This window comes from Lolium rigidum, chromosome 3, assembly GCF_022539505.1.
Source record: "Lolium rigidum isolate FL_2022 chromosome 3, APGP_CSIRO_Lrig_0.1, whole genome shotgun sequence".
Lineage (NCBI taxonomy): Eukaryota > Viridiplantae > Streptophyta > Magnoliopsida > Poales > Poaceae > Lolium > Lolium rigidum.
In genome coordinates, this window is record NC_061510.1 from 142,222,357 (window position 1) to 142,236,475 (window position 14,119).

The following is a 14,119-nucleotide window of genomic DNA, read 5'->3' on the forward strand; positions in this document are numbered from 1 at the left end:
ATCACTAAATAAACAGAACCTTGGCAAATATAGCCATATTATGCAGGAGATTAAGACTGACATAGGGCATAGGGGGACTTGCAGAGGTGTCCTTTGTGCATGAAAATCGCCTGTCAAATAATCTCGTAGCGTAACACGGCAACAAGAACAAGGTACAGAACACATAACGAAAATTTGCAACACGTTGTCAGCAGAAACAAGTAGCCGGCCTTTCCCTCGCGATTTCCGCTCCCAAATAAGCACGCCCTAGCCCTATAGACGAGAAATCACTGTCTACATATACGTGGGCGTCCCCGGCTTATCCGGGACGTCCACTTTGCTGTAACATTCGTGCAATTCAGTTGACTAGTCCTAAAAATTGCAGAAAACATCTTACATTTTGAAAAATTTAATTGATTAGTCCTTTGTCTCCTACAGAACAACGCCCATGTTTTCCTATATCTCCGCATCGATCCATTGGTCAATGTAATTATGTTGTGAAATTAAGAAATTTAAGGATTAACATCTAAATCAATGGGATTATGTTCAGATATTAAGGATACACACCAAAATTAGTTGGATTTGAACCCTCCTTCTATGGACTGTTTTTCGGATTTTTTCCTCCTCCATGTGTTTCGTCCATGGTATTTTTCTCTCCCATTCCATGTAGCAACAGAATCAACCATCCTAGATATGCATATTTTCTAATTTTATCTGTAGAAAGAATGGAGAAGGAACTGACCGGATTCAAAGAAAATTACATGAACCATAGATGGAAGCAAATCAGACTGGAATCAAAACCATATTGGAAGTATCAAACAGAAGGAAATCAGAACTTGGACCAAATCCATATTAGAAGAATCAAACAGAAACAAATCAGATCTTGAAAACATGGAAACCAATCACGTAGGGGAAAGATAGAAATCAGATCGGGAAAACATGAAAGGGGGAAAATAACCCATGGATTTGGACCCTTGACCAGGACCCAGCAATATCCGCCTCCACCGATGTTGCCGCCGGCGCCATACTCCGGCCGCCGGCATCGTGCTCCAGCCGCTATGCGCCTTCTCTGCTCCCAAGAGATGTACACGGTACACATTGGCTACTATATGGGAAAGAAAGTGGACAAGTGCAGGTTGTTTCGTGTAAAATGAACAGCACGCATCTTAGCATGTCCGTGGCCGTTGGATAAGCCTGGGACACCCACACCGTTGTAGAATCTCTGCGTCGCACATCACTCTCCACACTATACAAGCGCATTACGCATAACCCGTACACACTTTATCAAACGCTGCGTCAATTCATGCGCTAGCTAAGGTAGGAGTATGTCAACATCGATCAGTATGTCACTTTGACGGGTAGGTGTGGCGCCCCTCGTCATCGTCGTTGGCGTCCTCGTCCCTGACGCGCTCATGCTGGCTCATGACGTTGCGCAGCTCCAGGGGCGTGGCGGACAGGGCCTTGATGATGTGCCCGATCCCGTTGAGCGGCGATGGCAGCGTCTTCGGCAGGCTCGTCCCCTTCTTCAGCGAGGGAACCTTCCGCTGCCCCAGCTCCACTTGCCCCATCAGGTGCACCACGCCTTTCTCTTCATCGCCCTCCGGCCCGTCGTCGACCTTGAGCGCCACCGCCTTCTTCTTGTTCCGGTACGCCATGTACAGCGCCAGCTGCGCCGTGCCCATCGCGAAACCCATGGCGTTGGGGATCTACTCACAACAAGTAGTGCAATTCAGAAGTTCAGTTAGTGTCAGATTGAAGTGTATATATCGGAGTCTATGATGATGATCGATGCATGCGCGCGTACGTACCCCGATGAAGAAGTCCTTGACGAGCAAGGAGTAGACGCTCCAGATGCCACCATTGAGGAAGAGGAAGAAGGACAGGAAGAAGGGCATGTACTCGACGCTCTTGGTCTTCACCACCGTCATCTGCATGCATATCAAATCATGGCTTAAGTTTTGTTCAGTTATTAAGCTTCACTATGTCAGTCGCTGCATACTTACACTAGACCGACCGTGTCACGTGTCGGCACATGCAGAGAGCTCCAGACTGAAGAGCTTGCATGTCCATGGAATCAAAATCTAAAATTGAAGTCTGCTGGTCGTAAATCGGAACAAACCCATCAAGCCTAGCTGGTAGCTGGAAAGATCACAGACTGGACCAAGGTGCCGATTTAAGTTGAGGGGTCTGGTTCGATTTAAGGACGATTTGAGGAGTGCTCTTCTCCTGTATACGGAGTAAATCGAAGAAAGCGATATCAGACCAAACACCCTACTAACTCATCACAGGGAGACGGGCGTGATTGGTCATCTGAGGTAGGCCAAAATCTCCCCCACTCTCGCCAGAGCAGATTGCATCCACGATCTCGTTTGCACCACGCGTCCACAAGTTTATTGGGGCTTACGAAATTCCAGACATTCCATGTTTTGTAAAGAATATTGGAAAATGACTTTGTCTGGTTAAAGTTACTCTGATTATTGAAAGGAAAAGCTACCGCGCGCGAGACTTTTCAACAAAGCTTTTACTGAAGGTTTTAGTACTACTGGAGAGATGATCGATGCTACTAACCATTGCGGCCATGGGCGCGGCATACATCCCGATGGTGAGCGCGGAGCAGAGCAGCCCCACGGCGAAGAGGCGGACGGGGCCGTGCAGCGCGAGAAGGCCCACCAGGACGACGGCAGCGAAGAAGCTGACGTTGACGGCGAGCACGACCTTGACCATCTTCATCCTGGTGTCCCTGGGGGCGTAGGCGAGGTAGAGCGCGACGTAGACGGCCTGCAGCGCGGCGCCGGCGCCATTGACGGTGACGATGAGGAGGCCACCGGGCTTGAGGAGGCCGTAGAAGGTCCAGAGGGAGGTGGAGAGGAGGGTGGTCACGTACGGCAGCCACCTGAACTCCTCCGTGCTCTTGTTCTTCACCACCCTCCGGAACGTCCCGCTGAATTAATTGAACACCAAATTAACATGATCAGCTTCTCGGTGTATCGTCCTCGCGGATGATCGAAGTTATTAGGTGCTAGGGTAGCTGAACTCACATTGGAGACGTGAAGACCAGTATGGAGATTATGTTCCCTGTTGCAGAGACAGATCCAAGAAACAAAGAATGATGGTGAGAGTCGTGTGAGTTAACCAAGTAAGAGGATGTGACCATGAAGGAAGCATGAGTGAACTGACCAATGATTCCGACGAAGAAGCTTGGATCGGCCATTGGAGCTAGTTTGTTGCACCGTACGTAATAGGCGGGAGCTGTATACGAATGAGATGTCAAGCTATGCCTCTCACACAAGTGACCATATATAGAGACAGGGCTGGTACTCTCAACTCTCCTCGAGTGTTTGGTTTAATGGGGATCTTGTCCGATAAGCACACATCAGATTTCTTTTTAATTAACACAAATGCTGGTAGCTAGGCAGCGTATCTGCAAGGGCTGCCACATATAGGCCGGCAGGTCGGTCGGTAGACAGTCGTGGCGTTCGACGGAGCAGTGAAATCCATCCCGCGCGGACTTTCTTGACCTGAGATTTCACCTCAGCTTCCAGGCCACGAAAGCTTTGCTTTTCCGATCGAGCACGTAGGTAAGCAGCCGGTAAGCCAAACATTCCAACCACTGTAGATAGATAACCATGCCCTAGTACGTCAATGGTTCGTTAATTAAGCACTTTGGAACTCCGATTCTGCCTTGTCGGCCGCAACAAGTCCGGCCAGATCACCACAGTTTCAGTAGCTTTTGGAACCGGCCGCTCAGTCGCTCGGCTCAGTAGAGTTGGTAGCTTAATTAGCTAGATTGATTACTAGTTAGTCGGGGATGGCATGATGCAGAATCCAGACGCACGCCACTGAGAGGCCGAAAGGTAGCGGAAAGTGACGTCGGCCAGGCCATGAGAGCGGAAGAGATCGAGCTGAGTAGACGACGGAGGTCGACGCGCATTCTGGACGGCGGACACGTCGCGCCGTGGAGGCGACGCGGCCGGGAGCGGGAGCAGGCTCCGTACAATGCGCTGGCTACACCGCAGCCGATAAAGCCTCTCCGATATTCCGGCGTGGCGCGTCACCCAGTCCCTGTCCGGCGTGGCCCGCCCGGAGACATGGACGTCATGGAAGAATGACGGGGATAAATCTAGGGGAGAGGGTGACGCCGTCGTCGTCGTCGACTAGCGAAGTAAATAGTGATCGATAGTAATCGCGTATCGCGTCCCGATTAGCGGGGCAGATCGCGGAGCAGGTGTAGTCTGACGGAACAGTTCGATGAGGAATTTGCCTTTCCTCTCTCTTTGTGATCGAGTGGCCGCCGATGCGCACGGCAACGTCCGGAATGAGATGCTGCGCGCACCGATCTGCTTTCGTACCAGCACATCTTACTTGCTTCAAGCATCCGATGTTGTTACGGACGGGCCTAGTGCCCTGGTCGACCTCGATATGTCGACGGGAACGAGGACGCGTGTCTCGGACTGTCAATTTTCTGATTATGTTTGTTGTTGCAGTTAAACTACGGACGCTTGATTTTCACAGAGGCAGATATATAAGCTTAGATTCATGGATACATGTGTGTAACCATTCAATGGATCACGGCTTGTTCTATGTCCAGATGCTATCGCTTCACTCTGCGGTCTACCGATGGCCTACAATACAACACCCAAACCGGGAACGTATCTGGTGCAAATGGACTAGTTCCTGAAAACTCTGAAAATTTTGGATATGGACCGCTAGATTTTTTTTTGATTAAACAGCAGGACTCTACTGCACACCTTTTGTCACGCCCCGAAACCGGGCCTAGTCGTGACAACGCCACATATTTATAACCTTCCGATTATAAATATGTAAGGCTCAAACTAAGACATATTTACAAGGTAAAACAACACTTTATTTGCTATCTTTTCTATTACACAAGTCATAATATATTATTTATATTCCCTTCCCGTACACTAAGCCTACGCCTCGCCGTCATCTTCAAACAAGACCTAATTCTGCAAAAGAAATGGAAGAGGCAAGGGTGAGTATGAGGGCATACTCAGCAAGTAGATACAACAAGAAAACACTAGATGATCAAGAGATTAGCGGAAATCAAGGGATAATAATAAAGTGTCAGTCGGAACCGGATATCATAGATACAACAAAGGAATGGAACTCGGAAATGGACAAGGAATATATTGGTATCACACATGACAGCAAGCTTCCCAACCCGGGAGTCACAGGGGTGAATATCCACACTTATACGCTCTGCGAGAGGGTACTCCGACATCGACAGTCTTGACTAGCTCCACCGACGCTAGCCAAGCAGTGCCCTTTTATCCGCTAAGACCCGGACGCTCCGACCTACTCGATGTCGATCGCTCCTACGGATCCATCACCGACACGTTCCCGAACGGAGGCCGTCCCCGGCGGAGAACACGAGACAGTCCCATACCCGAACGCGTGACCGGTACAATATGTTTGCCGTCGTGACACCAATACAACAAGATCAAGGATATTCGCAGGTAAGTGATACAAATCACTATCTTGAGGTCAATAACCTCAAGGCTCCACATGAGCTCCCGCAAATAATGCAACTCGGAAAGTTGGAGATGACTACCCGTCTCTCTCCAACACGATGATCAAACATGACCAAGGATCATGCGACAATATATCCAACGGATAACATGTGCATATGCTAGAGATATAATCAACAAAATATCTCTCTAACCATACAGGGACAAAGATAAGATCAACAATAGTCTAGTGCATGTATAAATACGAGCACCACAAGAGAGTAACAAGAATATAGACATCAGAATAGGAAAGATATCTCTAGGAGTCAAGATCAGGAGGATGTCTACTTGCCTCGGTACTACTATCAAACTGGCCATCTCAAAAATTGTGTTGGCTACTCCAGGTACTAGCTAGCTAGGATCTGCTCTGTGTATGAGCCCAGATGCTAGCCGAAAGAATACCCCAACGCCAGGCTCTGCCTTTCCTCTCTCTCTATGTACGCGCTCTCTCCACTGATTAACATCTAAACTGATACGTAGTACTTTAGCTGGAGAAGCAAGAGCTGCTACCTATTTATAGGACTCGTGAGCGGCGCTGAGAAAAATATCTGGCCGCTGCCGATTGAAAACTGTCTAGTTGCTGCCTCTCCCGGTGAGTCAAAGATCACTCCTCTTACGTGTCACTCACTTACAGGTTGATAGCCATGCAAAAGATCCACGCAGGAGCCTTGCCGACTAAACTATTTCCAGAACGTCTCAACTCCCTCTAGTACACTGCCACGTCTCACTATGATCCAGCGATGTAGGCAAAGAGATGCAGCTAACGATGCATGCAAAGAGAGAGTACTAAAATATCTAGCATTGATCTATCTAGAACGTGTATCATACTACTAGTATAACTAGGTATTACTTCTAGGTGCTAGCTGCATCCATCGATGGATGGATGACTGAACATGCACACACAAGGGTTCACCAAAAGTAGTTATTTTACTTTTTATTGCAAGCAAAGCTTACCAATTATTTGAAAAATAAAGATCAGCAAATATAACATTATTAGCAGCAAACTATATTCCAACTCAAAATAATAAATAACTTAAAAGTTAGAGTTATCACATTCTCCCCACCTTATTAGAATTTCGTCCCCGAAATTCAACAAAAAAAAACTTATATTTTAAAAAAAACAAGCATGCATATTTAATCATGCAACATGAAAAACAAAGTTAGATAAACATGCAATATATAAAGCAACCGCCTCTAGCTTACGTGCCTAAACTACCCCGTTAGTTAAACCCACATTGGTTTCAAAATTTTAGTTTTGATTAGCCTAAGCTCTGATACCACTAAATTGTCACGCCCCGAAACCGGGCCTAGTCGTGACAACGCCACATATTTATAACCTTCCGATTATAAATATGTAAGGCTCAAACTAAGACATATTTACAAGGTAAAACAACACTTTATTTGCTATCTTTTCTATTACACAAGTCATAATATATTATTTATATTCCCTTCCCGTACACTAAGCCTACGCCTCGCCGTCATCTTCAAACAAGACCTAATTCTGCAAAAGAAATGGAAGAGGCAAGGGTGAGTATGAGGGCATACTCAGCAAGTAGATACAACAAGAAAACACTAGATGATCAAGAGATTAGCGGAAATCAAGGGATAATAATAAAGTGTCAGTCGGAACCGGATATCATAGATACAACAAAGGAATGGAACTCGGAAATGGACAAGGAATATATTGGTATCACACATGACAGCAAGCTTCCCAACCCGGGAGTCACAGGGGTGAATATCCACACTTATACGCTCTGCAGAGGGGTACTCCGACATCGACAGTCTTGACTAGCTCCACCGACGCTAGCCAAGCAGTGCCCTTTTATCCGCTAAGACCCGGACGCTCGACCTCATCGATGTCGATCGCTCCTACGGATCCATCACCGACACGTTCCCGAGCAGAGGCCGTCCCCGGCGGAGAACACGGACGAGTCCCATACCACGAGCCGTGACCGGTACAATATGTTTGCCGTCGTGACACCAATACAACAAGATCAAGGATATTCGCAGGTAAGTGATACAAATCACTATCTTGAGGTCAATAACCTCAAGGCTCCACATGAGCTCCCGCAAATAATGCAACTCGGAAAGTTGGAGATGACTACCCGTCTCTCTCCAACACGATGATCAAACATGACCAAGGATCATGCGACAATATATCCAACGGATAACATGTGCATATGCTAGAGATATAATCAACAAAATATCTCTCTAACCATACAGGGACAAAGATAAGATCAACAATAGTCTAGTGCATGTATAAATACGAGCACCACAAGAGAGTAACAAGAATATAGACATCAGAATAGGAAAGATATCTCTAGGAGTCAAGATCAGGAGGATGTCTACTTGCCTCGGTACTACTATCAAACTGGCCATCTCAAAAATTGTGTTGGCTACTCCAGGTACTAGCTAGCTAGGATCTGCTCCGTGTATGAGCCCGGATGCTAGCCGAAAGAATACCCCAACGCCAGGCTCTGCCTTTCCTCTCTCTCTATGTACGCGCTCTCTCCACCGATTAACATCTAAACCGATACGTAGTACTTTAGCTGGAGAAGCAAGAGCTGCTACCTATTTATAGGACTCGTGAGCGGCGCTGAGAAAATATCTGGCCGCCGCCGATTGAAAACTGTCTAGTTGCTGCCTCTCCCGGTGAGTCAAAGATCACTCCTCTTACGTGTCACTCACTTACAGGTTGATAGCCATGCAAAGATCCACGCAGGAGCCTTGCCGACTAAACTATTTCCAGAACGTCTCAACTCCCTCTAGTACACTGCCACGTCTCACTATGATCCAGCGATGTAGGCAAGGAGATGCAGCTAACGATGCATGCAAAGAGAGAGTACTAAAATATCTAGCATTGATCTATCTAGAACGTGTATCATACTACTAGTATAACTAGGTATTACTTCTAGGTGCTAGCTGCATCCATCGATGGATGGATGACTGAACATGCACACACAAGGGTTCACCAAAAGTAGTTATTTTACTTTTTATTGCAAGCAAAGCTTACCAATTATTTGAAAAATAAAGATCAGCAAATATAACATTATTAGCAGCAAACTATATTCCAACTCAAAATAATAAATAACTTAAAAGTTAGAGTTATCACACCTTTATTAATTAAAGCACACTTACATCATCCACCAACAAAGGTATGGACCACTAGATTATGCACCAAGGGTCATATTGTGAACAACCATCAAACCTCCATCCATTTTAGAGTTAGGAGTCTAATATTATTCTCCATCACATGCTTGGTTCTATTCTCTCTCCCACCTCTCACCGCAACGAATTGGTTCTGGAGCGCCACACTTGGAAGCTCTAGCTAACACCGTCAACGGTCTTGGATCCTGTACCCCCCTCCCTCCCCGCGTCCTGTCCCAGCGGATCCCACTCCAAAATCCATGGGAGTTTTTTTTTATCCAGACCAAGTTACGCACATGTGCATCCCTTTTTCTTAGGGAGAGGGAAGAGTCCTCCTCCCCCCAATGATTGGTGCCCCCCTTTTAGTGTTTCCCTAAAGGCCGGACGGCTGGGCCATTTTGGAGAAGCTATTCATTTAGAATTTTTTAGGGATTTTTTTGGCTCACAAGTTATCAACCCTCTGCCTGCTATTTACCAATGGTAAATACGGAAAAGTTGCCGACCCGAAAAGCTAATTTCTTTTGAAATATTTTGGCGACCTTTTTTGGTCACAAGTTATCAATCCTCTGCCCTGTTATTTATCAATGGTAAATGTGAAAAGTGTCCGACCTAAAAAGCTAATTTCACTTAGAAATATTTTGACGGTTTTTTTAGCTCACGAGTTATCAACCCTCTACTCATTTATCAACGGTAAATGTGAAAAGTAACCGTCCCAGAAAGATAATTTCATTTAGAATTTTTTAGGGATTTTTTTGGCTCACAAGTTATCAACCCTTTGACCGTTATTTATCAATGGACAAATGTGAAAAGTTACCGACCCGAAAAGCTAATTTCAGTTAGAAATATTTTGACGACTTTTGTTAGCTCACAAGTTATCAATCCTATACCCGTTATTTATCAGCGGTAAATTTTGAGAAGTGACCGGCCCAAAAGGCTAATTTCATTTAGAATATTTGATGACTTTTTTTTAGTTAAGTTATCAACTCTCTGTCCGTTATTTATCAACGGTAAAATGTGAAAAGTTACCGACACGAAAACTAATTTAGGTGAAAATGATATTCATTTTAGTTGCAAGTGGTAGTTCATTTGAGATGCAAGTTGTTTCCCCACCCGTTGTTTTCCCCTCTAAAAAACCACTAGCCCGAAAAAGGGAACTATAAAAAAACTAGTCCGGCTAACATGAATCTTGATACTAAAAATAACACCTTATAATATAACATAAAATGAGAGCTTTCAAAAAGGAAATATTGAAAAGGGGATTGTAAAAAAAACTTGAACCACTGGTTTTCTCTTTATAAAATGATTGACCCGACAGAGATGAATGAAATTGTAAAAATAACCCAACTTGACCCGCTATCCTCTTGCTGCCCTTCCTCATCTACACAACGGAAGCACACACGAAGCGCCTATTATTCTTCATGTGACACACCTTTAAATCTTATCTAGTATAAGTGAAATATTATAAATACTAAAAAAACATGAAACAATATATATGGAAAACAAAAATAAACAAATAATAAAATCAGGATAAAAAACCAGTCGAAGCCCTGAACGATTAGCAGAAAATATTTTTTGAGATAAACCACAATATATTAAGCAAACAAGCCGCCTCATTGAAAACCTTCCAGTCCCCTTAGGTACCTGATGACCCACAAGTATAGGGGATCGCAACAGTCTTCGAGGGAAGTATTACCCAATTTATTGATTCGACACAAGGGGAGACAAAGAATACTTGAAAGCCTTAACAGCGGAGTTGTCAATTCAGTTGCACACTGGAAACGAGACTTGCTCGCAAGAGTTTATCGGTAGTAACGAGTTTTATAGCGAGTGGCAGTAGTGAAATAACGAGCAGCAGAGTAACAAAGACAGCGAGTAGTGATTATAGTAAACGACGGGATTAAAATACGTAGGCACGGGGACGGATGACGGGCGTTGCATGGATGAGAGAAACTCATGTAACAATCATAGCGAGGGCATTTGCGAGATAATAATAAAACGGTATCCAAGTACTAATCAATCAATAGGCATGTGTTCCAATTATAGTCGTACGTGCTCGCAATGAGAAACTTGCACAACATCTTTTGTCCTACCAGCCGGTGGCAGCCGGGCCTCAAGGGAAACTATCTGGATATTAAGGTACTCCTTTTAATAGAGTACCGGAGCAAAGCATTAACACTCCGTGAACACATGTGATCCTCACATCGCTACCATTCCCTCCGGTTGTCCCGATTTCGTCACTTCGGGGCCATTGGTTCCGGACGACGACATGTGTATACAACTTGCGGGTAAGATCATAAACAACGAATATCTTCATGAATCAATAACATGTTCAGATCCGAGATCATGGCACTCGGGCCCTAGTGACAAGCATTAAGCATAACAAGTTGCAACAATATCATAAAAGTACCATCTACGGACACTAGGCACTATGCCCTAACAATCTTATGCTATTACATGACCAATCTCATCCAATCCCTACCATCCCCTTCGGCCTACAGCGGGGGAATTACTCACACATGGATGGGGGAAACATTGTTGGTTGATGGAGAGGCGTTGGCGGTGATGGCGGTGATGATCTCCTCCAATTCCCCGTCCCGGCGGAGTGCCAGAACGGAGACTTCGGCTCCCGCGACGGAGTTTCGCGATGTGGCGGCGTTCGGAGGGTTTACGGCGACTTCGACTTCTCTCCGTGCGTTTTTAGGTCGAGGCGAATAAGTAGTCCGAAGGGGCGTCGGAGGCCGGCCGAGGGGGCCACACCACATGGCCGCGCGGGCCCCCCCCTGGGCCGCGCCGCCATGTGGTGTGGGGCCCTCGGGCCTCCACTTCAATTGTCCTTCTGGCTCCGTCATTATTCTGGGAAAATAGGCCCTTTCGTCAAAATCCCGAGGTTTTTCCTGAAAGTTGGATTTCCGCACAAAAACGAGACACCGGAACGATTCTGCTGAAAACGAGCGTTAGTCCGTGTTAGTTGCATCCAAAATACACAAATTAGAGGCAAAACAATAGCAAAAGTGTTCGGGAAAGTAGATACGTTTTGGACGTATCAACTCCCCCAAGCTTAGCTTATTGCTTGTCCTCAAGCAATTCGATTAACAAGCGAGCGATAAAAGAACTTTCACGAACACATTTGCTCATATGATGTATATATTCTCATGATATGGCTAATACTTGAGCAGTTCATAATAAGGTACATGCAAATAAGATCATCTAACGACTATGTCAATCATGAAGAGGTACCAACAATTAATAATAAGCATCATGAATCATGTATATAAGCGGGATTGCAATGTTCATAAGAGAGTATGATAAAGTGGTATCTCGCTTGCTCGTATTTGATTGGCAAAACATAAATGCCCGGGCACCTCCGGAGTTCATAGAAAGACTAGAAGTAGTGATTGTCAAAGATAAAAGCATCAAAGTTATACCACAATCAATCATATTTTGAGACAAGCATATTATACTAAGAATGACAGTTGTGCTCTCAAGAAAGTGCTCAAAGAAATAATGGAGACACAACATAAAAGTAAAAGATTGACCCTTCGCGAGAGGAAGCAGGGGATTAACATGCGCTAGAGCTTTTCATTTTGTAAAGACGGGAGTAAAATTATTTTGAGAGGTGTTTGTTGTTGTCAACGAATGGTAATGGGTACACCAACTACCTCGCCAACCGGACTTTCAAGAGCGGCTCCCATGAATTATTTGCATATTTATGTGGCACTCCTTCCAACCTTTCTTACACAAACCATGGCTAACCGAATCCTCGGGTGCATGCCAACAATCACATACCATGAAGGAGTGCCTTTTTACTTTAGTTTTATTATGATGATGACACTCCCCCCAACCTTTGCTTACACAAGCCATGGCTAACCGAATCCTTCGGGTGCCGTCCAACAATCACAAACCATGGAGGAGTGTCTATTTAAGTTAATTAATTCGGGATCGGGAATCCCATTGCCGACTCTTTTTGCAAAATTATTGGATAAGCGGATGTGCCACTATTCCATATGAGAGTCCGTCAAAAGTAAATGACAAGGTTGAAAGCTAAACACCACATACTTCCTCATGAGCTATGAAACATAAACACAAATTGAGAAGCATTTTGAAGGTTTTAAAGGTAGCGCATGAGAATTTACTTTGGAATGGTTTGAAATGCCATGCATAGGTATTTATGGTGGACACTTTGGAATAACTTGGTTTTCATGTGTTTGGAGGCACGAGCAGCGTTCCCGCTCAGTACAAGTGAAGGCTAGCAAAAGACTAGGGAGCGACAAATCAAGAGAGCAGTAGCTGTCATAATCATGCTTGCGGCAAAATAAATTAATTGAGGCATAAAAGTGATACAAGAAATCTGAAGCAATGTAAATCATTGAGGCTCAATTGACTTTTGTTTAGTCATATGCATGCGTGAGCATGTGCCAAGTCGATATAAATGAATTATTCGGAGGAGGATACCACAATGCCATACTTACTTATGAATAAAACAATGCAAGCAAACATCCATGACATGCTACTCATATTAATAAATTGGAGCTAAGCATGAGAGATCATGAACTACTAGACTTTCTCAAATAACATATACCTCACATGAACCAACTAAGCATGCTCACATGGATGAGTATATGTACAAAAATGAAAACAAATAGAGTTCATACCAGACCTCTCACCACAATCGGATTGTCGTAGATCGTCATTATTGCCTTTTCACTTGTGTAGCTTGGATAATATGAAACGAAAACCACGCTCCAGCCACCGAAGACCATTGAACTCAAGATGAACTTTACAAGACCAAAGAAGAACAGCAAATATTTTTGGTGTTTTCGAATTTAAGAACAAGAACGAAAGGAAACAAGCAAACAAAGCAAAATCTTTTTGGGTTTTCTTATAGCAAACTAGCAATAGCAAATAAAGCGAAACAAATGCAAGAAACTAAGATAAACAAATGGTGAAGAGAAACAACAGAAATATTTTTGGTCTTTTTGTGTTTTGGGAAAGAAACAAAGTGGAAACAAGGAATAGCAAACTAAAAGAAACACGAGAAAAGCGAGATGGCAGAAATCTGCCAAAACTGACAGCAGTACAGAAATCGATTTTTACAAAAATCTTACGTTGCTCAGTTCGAAAAGTGTTCAACTAATGAAAGTTAGATAACAACCTGGGGAACATGCACAAAAATTTGCAACTCAAAATACTGTTCTGGCTGGGCGCACGAATTTTTACGGTAACAGCCCAGAATCTGTTTTCAGGCAGCACTTCCCCAAATATCATCTTCCTCTCATTAGAAAACCACTCAAAGAGACTAAACAAGTATATACAAGTATCCAGCAATCATAATATGCAAAGAATGAGTGATGCCGGTATACCTCCCCCAAGCTTAGGCTTTTGGCCTAAGTGGAGTTCAATCCCATCGAGGGCACTGGGTTCCACGCCGGTGGATCATATGTGGAGTAGTCATAATAAGGTGCCGA

At 44.5% G+C, this 14,119-nt stretch overlaps 1 protein-coding gene across 1 annotated transcript; it reads right to left on the bottom strand.

Annotated features, from left to right (window-relative positions):
• Positions 1–1,209: 1,209 nt before the first annotated feature.
• On the bottom strand, positions 1,210–3,190 carry LOC124695597 (bidirectional sugar transporter SWEET16-like). The gene is made up of 5 exons (XM_047228424.1): positions 3,157–3,190; positions 3,018–3,054; positions 2,548–2,920; positions 1,788–1,907; positions 1,210–1,685 (listed from the first exon to the last, which is right to left on the bottom strand). The coding sequence occupies exons 1-5, from the start codon at positions 3,188–3,190 to the stop codon at positions 1,326–1,328; spliced, it is 924 nt and encodes a 307-aa protein (XP_047084380.1). The 3' UTR covers positions 1,210–1,325.
• Between the last annotated feature and the right edge of the window lie 10,929 nt (positions 3,191–14,119).